The 21,042-nt window shown below is 36.5% G+C and overlaps 1 protein-coding gene across 3 annotated transcripts in view; it reads left to right on the top strand.

The window, feature by feature from the left end:
• LOC124787742 (N-acetylneuraminate 9-O-acetyltransferase) overlaps positions 1–20,825 on the top strand; it is a 254,809-nt gene extending 233,984 nt beyond the window's left edge. For 2 of the 3 annotated variants that reach the window (XM_047254605.1, XM_047254606.1), the window contains 2 exons: positions 5,613–5,829; positions 15,655–18,637. In XM_047254605.1, coding sequence (XP_047110561.1) covers positions 5,613–5,829; positions 15,655–15,999 — 562 coding nt within the window. In that variant the 3' untranslated portion in view covers positions 16,000–18,637. Of the gene's footprint in view, positions 1–5,612; positions 5,830–15,654; positions 18,638–20,559 lie in introns of those variants that run through there. The other variant, XR_007015998.1, reaches the window with a different exon arrangement.
• Positions 20,826–21,042: the final 217 nt, after the last annotated feature.

The raw sequence follows: 21,042 nt of genomic DNA, 5'->3' as shown, positions 1-21,042 counted from the left end.
CTTACCGAGGAACAGTGTTTACTAGTGATAGCCATTCTGCATCAGTTTTTAATGCTTTTGAATCTGGAGTGGAGAGTAGACAGACCAAGCAGCCCGTGGTAGAACTTTGTATCAACAGTGGTATCATTCACCAATTAGCCAGCATTTGTATAGGTTGAACAATGGTAAATCCAGGAGGAAGCGGAGAAGATTATGCCTCAAGATGACATCATGGAATCTTCGGAGAGTCCTCAGTCCACTCTTGTGCTTCTTGTCAAGGAGGACTGGCAAGTGAGCAAAGTCACAAATCATTGATGACACCCTAGGCAGGTTGAGAGGAGCAAAGTTTTTCTCAATTATTGACATACTGACAGGGTATTGGAAAATCAAGGTTGACATGGGTGAGCAGGATGAGTTCATAGTTATGCTATTTGGAGTATGTAAGGCTTTAGCTACATTCGATTATTGATGGACAACCTGCTTCAGCACCTTAAACGGTCAGCATGTCATTGTTATCTGGATGACATTGTAATTTTTTAAGACATTTGAAGAACATCTTAAGTCCACCTGACAACAGTGTTGAAGTTTGGTCACATTGTAGGCCCCCACTTCAATCTGAACCAATGCCTCTTCATCACTGAAAAAATAGAAATCTTGTGGCACTTAGTTAACAATGACTGAGTCCACCTCAATGTACAGGGTGCACCCATCTGCAGGTGGTCGCTCATGTGATGTGTGTCGCTATGAATCAGAGGAAATCCTCTCTGGCTTCTGGCGGCTATCTGATTTGGTGAAGACTGCCAGTCTCGCTAGCGGGATGAAAGCAGAGCTCACCATCTGCAGCATCGTTGACAGGACTGACTGCGGACCTTTGGTAGAGAGCCAAGTGGAGGGTCTGAATCAGAGGCTGAGACGGTTCTGCGACCATGTGGGCTGCAGATTCCTCGACTTGCGCCATAGGGTGGTGGGGTTTGGGGTTCCGCTGGATAGGTCAGGAGTCCACTACGCACATCAGGTGGCTACACAGGTAGCAGGTGTTGTGTGGTGTGGACTGGGTGGTTTTTTAGGTTAGATGGCCTTGGGCAAGTACAGAAAGGGCAACAGTCTCAAAGGGTGTGGGGCAAAGTCAGGACATGCAGGGACCAAGCAGCAATCGGTATTGTAATTGTAAACTGTCGAAGCTGTGTTGCTAAAGTACCATAACTTCAAGCGCTGATAGAAAGCACCGAAGCTGAAATCATTATAGGTACGGAAAGCTGGCTGAAGCCAGAGATAAATTCTGCTGAAATTTTTACAAAGGCACAGATGGTGCTTAGAAAGGATAGATTGCATGCAACCGGTGGTGGCGGGTTTGTCGCTGTTAGTAGTAGTTTATCCAGTAGTGAAATAGAAGTGGGTACTTCCTGTGAATTATTATGGGTGGAGGTTATACTCAACAACCGAGCTAGGTTAATAATTGGCTCCTTTTACTGACCTCCTGACTCAGCAGCATTAGTGGCAGAACAATTGAGAGAAAATCTGGAATACATTTCACTTAAATTTCCTCAGCATGTTATAGTCTTAGGTGGAGATTTCAATTTACCAGATATAGACTGGGACCCTCAGATATTTTGGACGGGTGGTAGGGACAGAGCATTGAGTGACATTATACTGAGTGCACTATCTGAAAATTGCCTCGAGCAATTAAACAGAGAACCGACTCATTGAGATAACATCTTGGACCTACTGATAACAAACAGACCTGAACTTTTCGACTCTGTAAGTGCAGAACAGGGAATGAGTGATCATAAGGCCGTTGCAGCATCCCTGAATGTGGAAGTAAATAGGAATATAAAAAAGGGGAGGAAGGTTTATCTGTTTAGCAAGAGTAATAGGAGGCAGATTTCAGACTACCTAACAGATCAAAATGAAAATTTCTGTTCCGACACTGACAATGTTGATTGTTTATGGAAAAAGTTCAAGGCAATCGTAAAATGCATTTTAGACAGGTACGTGCTGAGTAAAACTGTGAGGGATGGGAAAAACCCACCGTGGTTCAACAACAAAATTAGGAAACTACTGCGAAAGCAAAGAGAGCTTCACTGCAAATTTAAACGCAGCCAAAACCTCTCAGACAAACAGGAGCTAAACGATGTTAAAGTTAGCATAAGGAAGGCTATGCGTGAAGCGTTCAGTGAATTTGGAAGTAAAATTCTATGTACCGACTTGACAGAAAATCTTAGGAAGTACTGGTCTTATATTAAATCAGTAAATGGATTGAAACAGCATATCCAGACACTCTGGGATGATAATGGCATTGAAACAGAGGATGACATGCATAAAGCTGAAATACTAAACACCTTTTTTCCAAAGCTGTTTCACAGAGGAAGACCGCACTGCAGTTCCTTCTCTAAATCCTCGCATGAACGAAAAAATGGCTGACATCAAAATAAGTGTCCAAGGAATAGAAAAGCAACTGAAATCACTCAACAGAGGAAAGTCCACTGGACCTGACGGGATACTAATTCGATTCTACACAGAGTACACGAAAGAACTTGCCCCCCTTCTAACAGCCGTGTAGCGCAAGTCTCTAGAGGGACGGAAGGTTCCAAATGATTGGAATAGAGCACAGGTAGTTCCAGCTTTCAAGAAGGGTCGTCGAGCAGATGCGCAAAACTATAAGTCTGTATCTCTGACATCAATCTGTTGTAGAATTTTAGAACATGTTTTTTGCTTGCGTATCATGTCATTTCTGGAAACCCAGAATCTACTCTGTAGGAAACAACATGGTTTCTGGAAACAGCGATCGTGTGAGACCCAGAAAAAAATATATACAGGCTCCCAGGTAGATGCCATTTTCCTTGACTTCCGGAAGGTGTTCGATACATTTCCGCACTGTCACCTGATAAACAAAGTAAGAGCCTACGGAATATCAGACCAGCTGTGTGGCTGGATTGAAGAATTTTTAGCAAACAGAACACAGCATGTTGTTCTCAATGGAGAGACATTTACAGACGTTAAAGTAACCTCTGGCGTGCCACAGGGGAGTGTTACAGGACCATTGCTTTTCACAATATATATAAATATCCTAGTAGATAGTGTCAGAAGTTTCATGTCGCTTTTTGCGGATGGTGCTGTAGTATACAGAGAAGTTGCAGCATTAGAAAATTGCAGCGAAATGCAGGAAGATCTGCAGCGGATAGGCACTTGGTGCAGGGAGTGGCAACTGACCCTTAACATAGACAAATGTATTGCGAATACATAGAAAGAAGGATCCTTTATTGTATAATTATATGATAGCAGAACAAACACTGGTAGCAGTTACTTCTGTAAAATATCTGGGAGTGTGCGTACGGAACGATTTGAAGTGGAATGATCATATAAAATTAATTGTTGGTAAGGTGGGTGCCAGGTTGAGATTCATTGGGAGAGTCCTTAGAAAATGTAGTCCATCAACAAAGGAGGTGGCTTACTCATTCGACCTATACTTGAGTATTGCTCATCAGTATGGTATCCGTACCAGGTCTGGTTGACAGAGGAGATAGAGAAGATCCAAAGAAGAGCGGCGCGTTTTTACAGGGTTATTTGGTAAGTGTGATAGTGTTACAGAGATGTTTAGCAAAGTCAAGTGGCAGACTCTGCAAGAGAGGCGCTCTGCATCGCAGTGTAGCTTGCTGTCCAGGTTTCGAGAGGGTGCGTTTCTTGATGAAGTATCTAATATATTGCTTCCCCCTACTTATACCTCCCGAGGAGATCACGAATGTAAAATTAGAGAGATTTGAGCATGCACAGAGGCTTTCCGGCAGTCGTTCTTTCCGCGAACCATACGTGACTGGAACAGGAAGGGAGGTAATGACAGTGGCACGTAAAGTGCCCTCTGCCACACACCGTTGGGTGGCTTGCTGAGAATAGATGTAGATGTAGAATGCCAAGAAAATAAGAGCAGTCACAGATTTTCTGACTCCTTGGCACATTTGTGATCTGAGAAGTTTTCTTGTAATGTGCATGTACTACCAGTGATTCATAAATGACTTTTTCACCATAACAGTAAGTGACTTCTGTTCCAAGGCACGCCCCTGCAGGGAGAGATCAAACTGTCCTATAACAAGGTGCAAGAAAAATCTGTCTGTGTGCTTAAGGAGTATTTTCCAGTCTTAATTTTGTATGACGAGAATGCCAAGACAGAACTAGTGCAATTCAGGAAGGTGCTGAAAAATAAGGCACTTATGACCTGTTGTTGTGAACACTTAGCCAAAATACTGCATAGGTGATCTTAAATTGCAGTTTGATATAAAGATGGATGTTTTGTGTTGGTTTTAATCCTAGAATTGATAGCTCACTTATCAGATATCATGCTAAAAATATTACGAAAAGGAAAGTTGCTACTCACCATATAGCAGAAATGCTGAGTCACAGATAGGCACAACAAAAAGACTGTCCCCTCCATTAAGTCACTGTCCTCACCCCTCCAGCCCCTTCCCTGTCCCCATTCCAGCACCCACAGTTGTCATTCCACTATCACACTCAGTCTTTTAACTTCTCTACTTTTCCGCTGATTTCCCCTCCCCACCTCCCCTGCCCTGCATCTAACCTGCAGCACTTCACTGTCTGGCACCCCCACCACACTATCCCTCCCCCTCCCCATCCCAGCCTCCTCCTTACCCCTACCCAGTCACCACTCCCATCATGCACTGGTGCTGCTGTTTGCAGTGTGGTTTCAGTTGTCTGAGACTGCGGTCGTGTGTGTGTGTGTGTGTGTGTGTGTGTGTGTGTGCAAGTGCGCGCTTTTCTATTTATTTGTCACAGTCTTTTTGTTGTACCTATCTGTGACTCAGCATCTCCTTTATCTGGTAAGTGGCAACTATCCTTTTCACAAAATGGTTACATTCCATTCTGGATTTTCCATTGTTTGATATATATGCTAATAAACTCTTTGCTGTTTAGAGTCTTGTTTTATTAGACTAGAGTTGACACTGCCATTAAACTAATGCTAGGATCTGTGCAGCTGATCAAAATGCACCACTTCACTGAAGTATTAAAGTCAGTGTGATAGTTCATAATTTGTTCCAATACAACTTTTCAGAATCATGGTAGCCATTAATTTGAACAGCTACTGTAACGTAAAATAATATTGTGTGAGGTGGTGGTAATGGTAAGACACTGCAATTGCATTTGGGGACATTTTAACAGTCCCAGATTACTTAAGGCAATTTTGGGATGGTTACCTTGAGAAAGATATGGCCAATTTCCTTCCTCAATCCAGGTTCCTCTTTCACCTCCAGTGATCTCATGAGTAATAGGAGATTAATCCTTAAGTTCATTGTAATGTGAAATAAATTACTTAATTTGTAATGTATTCAAATTTTAGACATTTAGAATAAGATTGCAGTTTGCTGCGACTTGTCTATGTTCTGATATGGAGTTCACAATGATTACTCATTCTGTCTAGCAGTGGTACATCTATCTCTTATTTTTCCTTTTTCCAGTGTGACTAAAAGTTGAATCATTAAGTAGGGCTTTTTCCCCCATTGTTTTCTCCTCTAACTGAATAAGATTTGTATTAATATTTATTTACTTACACTTTACACATTTCATACTTGAATGAGATGAATACAATAAAGAGTAAGAGTAATTTGTTGTACAATACTTTACAGCATATCATATGGAATGGTATTTGCTGCAGCGTATATGCTGTCACAACGATACAATTTGTTGGATGACAACAATCACAGCAATCTCTTCTCTCGGGGAATATCTCTGTCAGCAACTCTTGGTGCTGTAATTGGACTTGGAAGTTATGCTTGTTTCTCATTTTTGTGTCGAAACAAGCAAGAATGCAATGAAATACATTCCTACACAGTGTTTGTGCCCGTAAGAAAACTTAAATTTTGTATATTATTTTTCATGTATCATATTCTACTACTTCAGTAACTTTCAAATTATTGCCTCTAATCTAACTTACAAATATAACAACTTGTATAGTTTATTGAAAAGTATTACATTTTCATTAATGTTTGCAAACTTAAAGAAATGTATTATTATAGAAAATTCGTGTATAGTTAAAAACTGAATTCCTCAAACAGAAATGTTTGTATTTATGTCATACTGTTATATAGCTGTGTATATTTCTGCATTTTAAAAAGCACTTGACACTGAATGTATTAATTGAAGACAGAATGTAATGGCAAAATATATATGTGATGTTTGCAGATACAGATTGTGGGTGGCTAGGGGAGGGGGCAGGGGGTAGAAAATAAATAGATGAGTGAAGAAACATTCAACTAACTGTGAAGGAGTGATGTTCTTCTGTCATGCCATTAAAGCCAATGATGTGAACAGTTTGGCTTAGTAAGTTTTAAAAAGATAAACGAAAGTTGGAGTGAAAATTTCATCAGTATAACAGTCCATGGAACTATTTTAAATATATATAGTGTGGGCAGAACAAAACTAGATCAGAAAATATTTATAATAAGATTGATGTTGGATTGATCCTTGTTAATGAACATCACAGAAAATGCTATAAATAGCCACAATTGATGTCAGTGCAGCACTGTGCTCCATTTATCAGACTGTGAGACACGTGTAATAGCTCTGCCTGAGGGATAGCAATTACAGTATTTTCAGTGTTCATCTGTAGCTCTTCCAACATCTGAGGACTACTCGAGTACCACTGACCCTTTAAGTTTTTCCACAAGTAACAGTCACAAGGGAAAGAGAGCAGCTGATTGAGATGGTCAGAAGATTGCACTTTCTCTGTTGATTGGTCTCCCTTCACCAAACACTTCATGCACTCAGGACAACTTAGCTGAAGCTGTGTGTGCTGTTGCTCCCTATTGCTGAAAATATCATTAGAGTAATTCATATTATGTGATGAATGTTCTGTGCTCTGAAACTGGTCTCTTCTAAGAAATGGAATACTGAGGGGCCAAAGGTCCAGATTTCCAGTTCACTCAGAATCCACCAGCAGAACTCAACATGCAAAAGTTCATCTGGATGCTTTGTCATGTACAACACTAAATTTGTAAGGATTCAGATGCAGATAATTTTTTATGTTAATTCAAAATGGCAATCTCTTGATTCACACTTGCACAAATAAATGCCAATGAGCCTTCATAAGATTTTGTTCCAGGCTTTCTTTCACTCAAGCAATGCTTTCTGGTGTTCAATTTCTTCTTTGGGTAGTTACACTTTTTATTCACTACAGAACCTAATTCATGCCATTTTTGCCACTATGTTTTCCATTACTGACCTTGCTGGAGTTGTTGCAAAACACTTAAAGCCTTAAACTCTTGTGCAAACTGTTCTGTACAGGTTTTCCGTGAATTGTGCTTTGCATAACATGAGACAAGGAATGCATACCATTTTATCGTGACCTCCATTTTGCGTTGTGTTCAACTGTTCACTAAATGCATATGCTCCAATCATTTACTCAAATGTAATGACACAGCAAAGTACTTGGGACAGAGCATGTTCAGGTATTTGACAGTAACTAGTTGGTGCATCAAAGTCACAGTTACCAGTGTTTTTGTGGTGAGGATTTCGCCTGTTCAGTAACAACAATAAATTACGTGTCAGTTTTATAAATATCTTCCGGACCAGTTTTATTTTGCCCACTCTGTAGCACTGGAAATCAAAACTAAATCTTTTATGGAAAGCAAGAATCAAACAGTATTATCAGAATATTGGAGGCATAAAAAGCACATACACTCACATGAGAAAGGTGTTCCACGATACGAGAAGCTTGCTTCAGACACCAACACAAGATTATTCAGGAAGTGCCGTACAGGAGTTGCAGTAGTTGAGAACATTTCCCTGTAATATGTTATTTATTCATGAAGTCTTCTTTTTTGTTTTATTGTTTGTTCATAAATTTTTCTAATCGGCATTCTATTGATAGGTAGCTTTGGCTCACATGTTTCAACAGAACATGATAAATAAATATGTTAGGATTTATGCCTGTGATTCAAGCCATTATAAATGTGCACTTCCAGCTGTGGGATTACTTCAAGTGTTTGAGCTTCCCACTGTGGCTTGGCAGAAGGCTATAGCATTAAGACATAGCTAGTTGGAAATGCAACACAGCCACTTCCAGCTGTTTCAGTTACATGTATTTAGTCATCACGACATAATTTGTTTTTGATTTAAACAGAGATGTATGTAAACCGCCTGAAGATGGGCACAAGCCTGAAACCAGTCGTGTGTTAAATAAAATCATCTTTTATTAGAACCAAAAGCAGTTGTTACTCTATGCGCTATAAAGTAAAAGTCATGGCAAAATGTCATCCTCATACAACATAATTTTACTGTTTCCTGTCATAGCACTCTGTCCAAAAATTTTAAAAGCTGACGTGGGGATCTTCAGACCAAATGGAAATCTCTGATATTGGTAGCATCTGTATCACATACAAACCTTGTATACTGACAAGTTTCCTCATCCAGTTATATCTGGTGGTAATTGGCAGTCATGTCCAGAATGATGAATATCTTTGTTCCCTCAGATTCCTGTATCAGTGTTTTATAGGCTCAAGTTGGCCCCCTGTGTGCTTCAGATAATTTGATTACTTGTATAGTATTCACTTGTATAGTCACCACCCTTTTTATTTACAACACAGAGTGGACTAGAATATTGGCTATGACTTCTGTCTCTTGTCCCAGATGCCAACATCTGTAATTTATTCTCTGCTGCTGTCTCCTTTTCCTCAGGAATTAGATTGCATGAGAATGGCTAATAAGTTTTTATTTTTAACCTTCCCTGTCATTTTTGAAACAAATCTTTGTATGTAAATAGCAGATTGGAGAGCTTATCTTTGATCTCGTACTCTACTCCCTCTATACTGGCAATCTAATTAACAATTTCATTGTTTATGCTTTGTAGAATTTCTTCTCCTGGATCATTATTTTCTTTGTTGTATGCTTGCAACATATTTTGGTCTTTCTCTCCAACAAACTGCAGAGCCTGTAGTCGTACTTCACATACTTTCACAAATTTAGCATATCTCAAAGCAATGGCTTTCCTGCAGAATGAAATCACTTTACTGTTTTATCCTTGATTTACTTCCATAACTGCATAATCAAAATTCAAACATACCCATATTCTGATAGTCAATCAGCACATATAATTACAGCTTCACAGAGTTATGGAATATTTTTCAAGAGCATAAATATGTTTAAAAGTGGGAATATAAAAAATTATGGACAGTTCATAACAGACCCAGATGGCTCCTTGCTAACAGAAAGAAGTGACATTGCTAACAGATGGAAGGAATATTTTAATGAGTTACTAAATGCTCCAACTATAAGCGTCTCTCAGGAAGATGACAATGAATATCTTACTGCTGACCCATCGGACGAAGAGCCCAGCTTAGCAGAAATTAAAGAAAGCATCAAGAAGCTGAAGAGACATAAAGCTCCTGGAAGTGATGGTATAGACACAGATATATGGAAGCTCAGTAAATTTCCTTTTGTAAACTGCTTACACAAAATCATCACCAACATCTGGAAGCAGGAACAGGTCCCACATGATTGGAAAGAAGTAGTTGTGTGCCCTATATACAAGAAGGGGGACCCAACAAATTGTTCAAACTACAGAGGAATTGCGTTACTAAACACAACATATAAAATTCTGACAAATATACTGTTAGCAAGGATAAGCCCTTACGTTGAAGACTCCCTAGATGATGCCCAATGTGGATTTAGACCTAACAGATCGACTATTGACAATATATATGTCCTAAGGATGTTGGGTGAAAAGAAATATGAATTCAATCAAAATGTACATATGCTTTTCATTGATTTTAAAAAAGCTTTTGACAGTATCAACAGGGAATATTTATGGAAGTGCATGAGGCAGATTGGCATCCCTAACAAATTGATAAATTTAATAAAATCTTGCACTTTAAACTCAAAATACAAAATAAAAGTAGCTAGCAAACTTTCTGAAGACTTTGAGGTTAAAACTGGAGTCAAACAAGGGGATTCACTCTCACCAGTTCTTTTTAACATAGTAATCAATAGAATAATCCAAAAAGTAAAGCTACTACAAATTGGAGCACAACTGGAAAGCAAAATTAACATTGTAGCATACGCTGATGACATTGCATTACTATCTGACAGTGAGAATGATTTGAAGCTTCTTACAGCACAATTAATTAAAGCCACAAATGGCACAGGCCTCCAGCTGAATACAGACAAAACAATGTACTTTATCTTATCCCGCTATCCATCAAATAATAATGTACTGCAAATTAATAACACAGCTTTCACAAAGACAAATGAATTTAATTACCTTGGTACAATAGTAACCTCTGACAACTCCATAAAAATTGAAATAGAATCACGAATTCAGAAGGCTAACAAATGCTACTATAGTCTCTTGACAGTTTTCAAAAGCAAGTTAATTTCTAGGAACACCAAACTACAAGTATACAAATCATTGATTATACCAGTACTCACCTATGGATCTGAAACCTGGACTCTCACAAAAAAAGAGGAAAACAGATTAAGAGTATTTGAACGAAAAATTTTGAGAAAAATATTTGGACCCATAAGAGATAGGATCAGTGATGAATGGAGATTGCTAAATAACAATGAAATTTACAAATTATATAAAGACTCCGATATAGTGGCCAAAATTAAAGCCAAAAGACTGAAATGGATAGGGCATGTCATCAGAGCACCACCAAACAGGACCATCAAGAAAGTGACTGAAGAGATTCCCACCGGAAGACGACCTCTTGGACGCCCACGCATGAGATACTTGGACAATATTCAAGACGATCTCAGAAAACTAGGACATGACAGACAGTGGCAAATTACTTGTAAAGACAGAGCAAAGTGGTTCAACATTGTCCATTCTGCAGCAAAAAGCCTTCATGGATTGTAATGCTTAATAATAATAATAATAATAATTGCATCCACATTATATATAAGCGTTTGCCTTCTCAGTTCCAGTAATGCCTGCTCCTTTATGGGTTTTCTATGCATCCCTATAGTTTCCACAACTTTAAATCCACTCAGAAGGTTCTGGAATATCTACATCTATTTTCAAAACTTTATCATAAAATGTTTACTACACGACATGCACATTGCTCTCAGAATTGCTAACAATATTCGCATTTTCTCCACATTCTTATGTGTGAATAACAAGGGCAAAGATTAGCTCATTCTGCTCATCACGAAATCCTTCAGTTTTTATTACTGCTACCTTCTGGTTCTGGATCTCCCCATTGTTTACATCATCTGGCAGTGTTGTTACCTTTCCTAGATGTTCGTACTGTTTTTCTGTCATAATCACTATTTCGTGATGATATTGACCCTAATTGTCAAGTCCCAGATTGGGTCACATCCCAAACTGAATAGTTAATGCACATGCCACATGTTTATCACTCATCAAAATTATTAGTAGCTGAGTTCAGTCAGTTTTCATTGCTTACATCCTCCCAGGGTCTTTGCTTAGCTCCATGTCTGCAATTATCATTGAATCTAGCACGGGATTGGAAAACTCCAGATATGCTAAGCAATGTAAAAGAGTAACTTATCATTCACTCTTTTTATAATTTATTAGAATATTTGGACTTGGGGATGTAACATTAATGTACCTACAGTATTACCTACTTTAAGCTTTAGGAGTATGTAGAAAGTTAATAGTGTCCTGTGAAATCAGTAATGATACATAAATGCTTAGTCTGCACTATAAGATAAAAACACAGCTGAGTAATGTAAGAGAAAGGGGGTTTTTTCCTCAAAATAACTGCTTTTTTTCATAATGTATATATTTCCATCTAGATGTAATCAGTAATAATAAGTGTGGGTAGATTTTCACGAGTTGTAATTTGTTGTTACTTTTATACTTTATGTAAGTTAATACAGCATGAATATATTGTTAGTACTTTATACGGGGTGGCTGAAGAAGTTCTAGGCAGAGCAGTTAATTTTGTGGGGGAAAAGTCATTGTATTTTGATTCATATGTAGAGAAAGAGATACAAATTAAGAAAGGGGTGAATATTCTAAATGATCAGGATGAGATGGAATAAAAAGAGCAATAGTCAAAAATTAGAAGAATGGTGATGGAAGCAAAAAGTACGACTTGTGAAAAAGCAGCTCAGTAGCATGAAGGATATTGAAAATATTGAGGAAAATTTCTAAAGAAACAGAGCAATAAAATGTATTAGTATTCAGTCTTGGGAAAAATATTTTAAAAAATTGTTGACAGAAAATAGGAAAGAATTTTTGGGTACAGTTAATAGTGAAACTGATATAACAGAAAGTAATGAAGGCTTTTCTGTAGGTATAGAAATAGTAAAAGATTTAGTTAAAACATTTAGTTAAAACATTAATGACTGGAACTGCTACAGGAATTGGAGGAACATCAACTGAACTATCGAAATATGGTACAGATACAGTTTGTGAACATTTGAGTAACCTTTTTGAAAAATTTTTAAATGGCAAGGCTATCCCAGAAGTCTCAGAAGTAGGATTTATCTCATCAATTCATAAGAAAGGAAAGATGAATGTAAGAACTGTAGAGGAATAACTGTGACTTATATATTTAGCAAGCTTTGTAGGAGGATTATTTAACATTTTTTTTAGAGGAAAAATTTGTGGAAATGGAGAGCAGGGAACAGCTGACTTCAGAACAGAAAGATAAATGATAGACCACATATTTTGTTGTAAACAAATACTTGAAAAGTAAAATACTCGAAATCAGCTCCTTCAGTTAGTATATGTAGACACATAAAAAGCTGATGATAAAATACTTTCATGTGATTTGTGGAAGGCTCGAAAATCATCTCGTATTAATCCTGTCCTAATTAAAGCAATTCAGAATCAATATGAAAACTCTGCAAAATGTATAAATGTACAAAACTTTCTGTAATCTGGATATAAAGCTATAAAAGCGTTACATAATATCTACAGAGATAGTGGATGAAAAAATTGGAAGAAAAAATAAGAGTATTGGAATCCCAAGAAATGAAATTATTATTTAATCACTACAGTTTGCTGATGACAAACTAACTTTGGCACAAGAGGAAGAAGGCATTGAGTATATCGCCAGAAAATTAATAGGGGAATATAAAAAAATGGGGCCTTCAAGTCAACAAGAATAAAAGAAAATACATGGTAATAGGAGGAACAAATTAAGATTTGACACTGGAAGAAGGCATTGGAACAATTACGTGTGTGAAAGGGTACAAGTATCTAGGAGAAAAACTGTCACAAGGTGGTATATAATTTGAGGAAATTAAAGTAAATGCTGGAAAGATCATTATTGGAAAATTAAATGTTGTTTTGTGGGATCAACAAATTAGGAAGGGAGCAAAAGAAAATAATCTTCAAAACAATTATCAGACGCATTATGTTATGAGGGTTATTTGTAAAGTAAGGTCAGATTTCTTATAAAGCATAAAGCATCACAAAGTTTTTCAAAAAATTGGTTCTATTTAATTCCTTCCACATTTCTCTGTTTTTATTTTTATTCGTTTCCACAAGCTTTTGTACCCCTGAGTCATAGACGGCTTCCACCTGTGAGGATAAACAGTCATTAACTGCTTATTTCACCTTACAATCTGTTAAGTGCTTGCCACTAAGAAACTCCTTTACATTGTGGAACAAGTGAAAATCACTCGGTGCAAAGTCTGGACAAAATGGTGGATGGACAGTCTGTCTCCATCCAAAAGATCTGATGGTTGGCCTGACCGTGGGCTGTCATGGACATTTTCCCATCTGTCCTTCAAACCTCTCACCCACTTACGCATTTTATGGTCATTTATCGTATTGCAGTCGTACACCTAACTTAGGTGTTGATGAATTTCCACTGAATCTCTGAGAGCATTTTTCACCCTCAGCAAGCTGATCAGTTGTTTTAAGCATTTGAACTGACATTGTAAACAGCACATTGCTGCTATGTAAATGGCATTGTTTGACAAGCAAGACATGCCAGGAGTTGGTGTGTATGCACCTTTCAGTGTTAGCAAGACATTAGGTTAGCTACTGTGATTTGGACCTTACTGTCTGAATAAGCTTCATATATGGGTCATAAGAATGGCATTTAAATTCCAATTGATGAAAAGATTGGTGGCAGCTGAAATGGACTTACAGAGATGGTTTGCAGGGATATCCAGGTAGGAAAGGATCAGAAACGAAGTAATCAGGAAGAAAATTGAGGTCACAAGTTTTATTATTACTTTTGCGGGAGAAAACAACTCTTGTGGGTGGATACACAATGAAAAGGATGTCAGAGGAGAGACTGCCATGATGGATCATGGAATGGGAACCACAAGGGAAGAATAAGAAAGAGAGACACTTCTGGCCATGTGTATGCAAGGAGTTCAGATCATAATTAGGAGAAGAAACATTGAACAAAATTTTTGAATAAGTAGGCACTAATGGGGAGTAAAAGTAAAATTTGCAAGCAAGGAAGGGAAAACTGAAAGGTGGAATGAATATATAGAGGTTCTTCACAAGGGAAATGAACTTACAAGCAATATTATAAAAAGGGAAGGGGAAGTAGATTAACATGAGATGGGAAGTAGTATACTGAGAGAGAGCACTGAAAGACATGTGTTGAAACAAGGCTCCTGGAGTAGATGACATAACCTCAAAACTACTGATACCCTTGCAAGAGCCATTCATGGCAGAACCACTCCATCTGGTGTGAAAGCTGTATGAGATATGGGAAATACCCTCAAAATTCCAAAGAAAGCAGGTACTGACAGGTGTGAATATAACTGAATTATCCTTTTAATAAGTCATGATTGCAAAATAATGACACACATTATTTACATACAAGTGGAAAACTGGTAGAAACTGACCTCTGCAAAGATCTGTTTTGGTTATGTGGAAGTACAGGAGCATGAAAAGGTAACCTATGTTTATAGCATTTGTAGATTCAGATAAATCTCCTGACAGTGTTGACTGAAATACACTCTGAAATCCTGAAATAGCAGGGATACTATACAAGGAGCAAAATGTTACATACAACTTAGACAGAAACCAGACAGCAGTTATAAAAGACACAGGGTAGGAACCAGATGGCAGCTGTAGGAATCGAGTGGCATGAAAGGGAAGCAGTGGGTGAGACAGGAGTGAGAAAGGGCTGTAGGCTATCCCTGATGTTACACAATCTGTATATTAAGCAAGGGCTGCAGGAAACTAAAGAAAAATTTGGAGAAGGAATTAAAGTGTCTTGAAATGAGTATATAAGATTAATATCAATGAAATCAAAACAAGAGTAATGAAATGTAGCTGGATTAAACTTGATTAAAAGAAGGAATGCCTGTATCCTACAAGTGTTGATGAATTTCCAGTGTAGTATTAGAAGGAAGTGTGGCAGGTAAAAATCGTAAAGGAAGACCCAGAGATGAATATGATAAGTAGGTTCAAATGGGTGTAGGTTGAAGTATTTATTTGGAGATGAAGAGGCTTGCACAGAATAGAGCAGCATGGAGAGCCGCATCAAACCAGTTTTCAGACTGAAGATGATGACGTCAATGACAGAAACGTCAAAGTGAATAAATAAATGAATGAATGAATGATTGAATGAATGAATGAATGAAAGAATGATCTCTGTATTCATTTTAGGAATTATTATGTGAGAACAGTGCTTAATGTAGTTATAGTAAACTGTATTGGAATCTTCTCCTTCCTGTTGCACAAAAGGTCGAATATTTACATGTATTTTCCCCTTTCTTTTGCAGATTGTGAGCTACATAGTGCTTCGTAACATATCTGGTGCTCTGCGCACTCGCTACTCAAGTTTGTTTGCTTGGTTTGGACGTATTTCTTTGGAGCTGTTTATTAGCCAGTATCATATATGGTTGGCAGCAGATACACATGGTGTGCTTGTACTTTTACCTGGATATCCTGTACTTAATTTAATCATTACTTCATTTATCTTTGTATGTGCGGCTCATGAAGTGAATGTATTGACTCGTGTGTTGACACCCTATGCTGTACCTGCCGACTGGCGTCTCGTATTGCGAAATGTGTTGCTCTTTCTTGCTGTGCTTGTTCCAATAGGAATTCATGATGGAATGTTTTGAATCTGTATTTACTGTGTAATTGATGAATATTGTGATATTTCAGTAACTCTCAGGAAGACTGCTGTATTTTTGTGTTCATAAATTTGTATTAGATATCACAGATTCTTTGTCTTGATAAAAGTTCACTTGTGTGGAGGAGTGTAAATATGTTTAAATATGTTTTAAAATTTCATATGAAATTTATCATACACTATCAAATGGGCAGCTTTTACAATATCCTTACTGTTTTAACATGTAAAAATAAAAATGGCAACAAAAAAGGAGGATTGGAAGTGCTCCGTGATAGTAGGAAAATATGAAATTCCCTGCCATTTCATTGTTGTTAGGACCATTATTCTATGTGATAATGTGGCTCATCTTGTGTAATTTGGTTCAGAGCAGTGTGAATATTTACCAATTTTACATATGGGTTTAGTGTACTTAACAGCTTAGTCCTTATCATTGCCAGATTGTATATGATAATATTATGAAAAGGATAGATTGCTACTCACCATGTAGTGGAGGTGCTGAGTCACAGATAGGCACAACAAAGACTGTCAAACAAGTAAACTTTCAGGTGAAAAGGCCTTCATCAGAATTAGACAAAACACACACACACACACACACACACACACACACACGAGCATAGTGTCTGGCTGCGAAGGCCGTACTGTCTCCCCTTGGTAACCAGAGATTGTGGTTTTTTTTTTGTGTGTGTGTGTGTGTGTGTGTGTGTGTGTGTGTGTGTGTGTGTGTGTGTGTGTGTAATTCCAGTGAAGACCTTTTCAGACAAAATCTTTCTTGTTTGACAGTCTTTTGTTGTGCCTACCTGCGACTCAGCATCTCCGCTGCATGGGAAGTAGCAATCTATCCTTTACATAATATTATCATTATTAACATCTTGGGTTTTCCATTGTTAGATTATACAAATATTGAAGTAGTTACTGAGACTACCTTGCTACACTGTGCTTCTTTTACTAATTAATTTGAAGTGTAATTTTCTTACTCGGTGTGTGTTATATGCCTCTACTGTGATTTTGTCATGCAGTATTTACATTTATTATTTGCGTAGTACATGCAAACACTTGTGATAATAGTGAAATGAGATACGCAATTGCAGAAATGTTAAATGAACAAAGGTTATGGAAGGGGGAAAATGCACTTCTGAATTGTTCAAATTTAGAAAGAATTTACAAATTTGAAAACTGCTGTAAGCAAAAGTTCTTTTTAACATTCTTTCACTTTCTGCAGTGCACAATCGAGACTTGTATACCTTAAAAAAATCTTTCTACTCCTCTATGTTGAAATGTCTGAGCAGCAAAGTGTGACTCTGAACCTCATGTTGTGTTGCCTTGCAAACGGTACATACGTAGCGTATTTTATGAAGACACAATACTAATTTTTGTCTTCTCTTCATTTTTGTATTCACTTACTTGCATTTAGAATACTGATTACCTTCACCAGTATTGTCTCTGAAAGCTAGGCAGGATCAGAATAAGAGTTGCTCAACATCTGCAATAATCATTTCTGTATAATAATCAGTTATTCACTAAAATAAGAACATTTCAGTTGCATGGAACTGTACGTAAAAGCTTTAAATAAAGTTTCCTTTACATGTTTCTGGATAGCTAAATCCAAGCAACAGATTTTTCAACATATACAAACCAATAACATTATGTATATATGGGTGAATAACTGCTTATCTCAGTGTGCTGAAGATGAAGTGGGACCAAATGAAATAAATTTGACTAGAACGGTGAAAATTTTCTAATCATTTGGATGAAAGTTGACAGGATTGCAACTGATAAAGCAGATTGTGTTTTAAATAGAAAATAAAGTAAAATTTTCAGCTGTTCAAACACACTGAATCTCAGACTCTCTTCTCAAGAGAGAACGACATAACAAAATATTAAATGAGTTAAATATGATAGCATAAAAGACTGCTGAAAGACTTGTAAGTTAAGATACATTTTCTTCTTTACCAATTCTGAATAAACATCAGTTCTGATCCTTTTTGCATTGTGATCATCCTATACATTTGAGCTGGATTCTGTTTTCACCACGATTTATTCCATTGTGACATACTCATAGTATACAGCATTTTGTTAAATTCAGTTTGAAATGTAACATACTCATTATTCGTATGTATTTGCTCAAGTTTGTTCATCATGTTGTTTCTGCAGTATTTTCTTATTTTGATTCATTATTGCATTTTTGGCTCTTCCTGCCTCCCTAATTATAATTACATTGGTTGTTATAGTCCTTTACACACATAAGATACAAACACCCTTTTATTTTTATTGTCAGTTTTCAAAGTCATTTCCTTCATCATTATTGGTACTCCTTATTCTGACAGCTGTCGATTCAGTGTGTATTTTATGCTGAAAAGTTGTATGTATCCTGTATTGGTTGCATAACGCACCCCCGTGCAGTGTGTGTGTGTGTGTGTGTGTGTGTGTGTGTGAGAAAGAGAGAGAGAGAGAGAGAGAGAGAGAGATAGCTACATAATCCAGACATGAAAAACACAGAATTAATGGAGAAAGTATTAGTGATATAAGCTAAAAATAAGCAATGTATGTTCTTTATAAACAATGAAAACTATTATCACTTATCTTACGACTTTCTAAAGTGAGAGTAAACACAATCAGTGATTCAGTCTCTCTCTTTTTTTTTTTTTTTTTTTTTTTTTTTATTTATTTATTTTGTCTTTACCTTAATATTGTAGTATCACATTGTTTTGCTTTAGAAAAGATTAATGCCAATTTATCAAGGTCTTATACATGAATGATTGTTTCATTTGACAGATTAGAGTTTCTGGAACGCTCTTTAGAGTTTTTTTTCAATTATATGTGCTTTATAGTTACCGTATCTTATTCATAAAAGACAGTGTTCCTATCACCCCATTCTGAATTGTAGTGCCATTTAAGCATAGAAAAAGATCTTTTTTCTGTTTACTCTATCACCAGTTTTATTGGTACAGTGTTGTTTCATTAATGCTGTAAATAATAAAGATACATATGTCCACTTGTTAGCATTGTGTAAACACACTCTGGAGCTCATGTAAGTATTCAGTACTGCATGCCTGAGCAAAGTCGTAGATGTAACAGCAAGAAGAGATTTGTAAATGTTTTATGATTAGTTTTGTGAACAGATAATAGTTTTTTCTATCGATAAAATGTTGTGCTTTATAATATGCAAAATATCATGTTGTTTATATTTGTTGATTTTACCCTTTTATACATAAAAGAAAACAATGTGCTAAATGTTTTTGTACATGCTCGTGGAAAATATAAAAAGATAAAATGATCAATAGTTTAATAAATTGACAAAAATTGTGATTTAATGTGTTTTATGTAAATAACTACAAAGAAAGCCTTACACAATGTAACTTTTAACAAGTAGTTCTATTTCTTAAATTATAATTTAAGTAATGTTTATGGCACATCAAAGATGCGCACTTAAATTTCACTAATTTTAATTGTCATCTGAGACCATTCCAGAAAGCCACATGCACAATATTGTTTGCATATGTATTTGGATTTGATTGGCACTGTACCCATGCGATTAAGATTTTTCAATACACCTTGAAACAAATCCATTAAAATGCCAGGAATAATTCTTATAACATTCTTGCAGAAAACTACCTCTCCAATGACTGTGATATCAATTGGGCATACTGTGTACTTGAATGATAATAATAATAATAATAATAATAATAAAAACAATTCAAAGTATTTGACACAAAAGGAGATACTTCCAAAACATTTATTTGTTTATGTATATTCCCTGCAGCAGAAGGCAAACACTACATTAAGTTCCTGATTAGGTTTTGTTAAAAGATAGAAAATACATTAACACCTAGATGTCTGTTCAATCACTTATTAACAATATGAGTAAGTTAGTGAACCAATCATGATCCACAGTATATAATGCAGTATGTACAGAAATATTAATAACGATGTGATACATAGTTAATATGTGTCCCCCTAATGCAATCATTTATTATTTATCATGAAATAAATATATTTGTTACCGTCAGAATGAAATTTATTTATCAAGTGATGTTCATAAATTGATTAGGTATCTTTGAATATAGTTATGAAAAGTCCTTGGGGGAATATGATACATAGTGGAAGAAGGAAAGATGACAACTTAGCATACACTTCAATTGTCAGCAGGCACATAAACAACCAAATGCATGGACCAAATAAGTAAATATGTCTATATTTATGTGTCATAATCTATGTATGTATTAGTTAATATTGTTTGTATTTTTGTATATAAACATATCCACTGCATATTTTATCATTTTTTGCATAATGTGTGCAGAATTTTTGTGATACCTGCATTGATTAGACATTTACTTTCATTGTTGCAAATACTGAACATGGTGTTGATGTTGTCGTGAGTGTGCTTCCTTTGTGTAATTTTTTTTTTATTTTGTTTTTATTATTTCCTTCTTGTCAGCCCCATATATTTGTGATGACGCAATCTAAGATGAATGGGTTTCAATCAGTCAATCAATAAACATCATGTACTGACATTGCACCTCAACTGGGCTGCAGTACTGATAAAGTGGAGGTGTGTGTGTGTGTGTGTGTGTGTGTGTGTGTGTGTGTGTGTGTGTGTGATATTTATTTTTCTGTACTAGTTAGCTCTGAAGAAGCACCTCATCTGAAAGCTTGGCAAAGCATGTTCATAAATCAGCCTTCAGCTCCTGCAGTACCGTGAAACTGAAATTTTGTCATTATTAAAATACAGTGGTTTGAGTAACAACTTTATTTTTTGTATCTTTTGTACAGTTTTCTAAATTTTATTTCAAATTTAAATAGTAAAGAATATCCTGAATTTTCTTAAAGTACATTTCAAAGATAATAAAATCAAAGACATGTCACAGTTTTAATTTTTGTCATTACTGTGTAATTCTTTCATTCCTCGAAAACTTGGACAGATAACAAGAATATTCGTAGTACTGAGACTGACTTGTTGTAATTACATTAAGTACCAAATTTCTTACAGGATGATTCAAAAGTCATGTCCCATATGACAAATAGGGTGAATGAG

The sequence above is a fragment of the Schistocerca piceifrons genome, chromosome 3, assembly GCF_021461385.2.
Source record: "Schistocerca piceifrons isolate TAMUIC-IGC-003096 chromosome 3, iqSchPice1.1, whole genome shotgun sequence".
NCBI classification, from domain to species: Eukaryota; Metazoa; Arthropoda; class Insecta; order Orthoptera; family Acrididae; genus Schistocerca; species Schistocerca piceifrons.
This window is presented reverse-complemented; position numbering and strand designations above follow the sequence as displayed.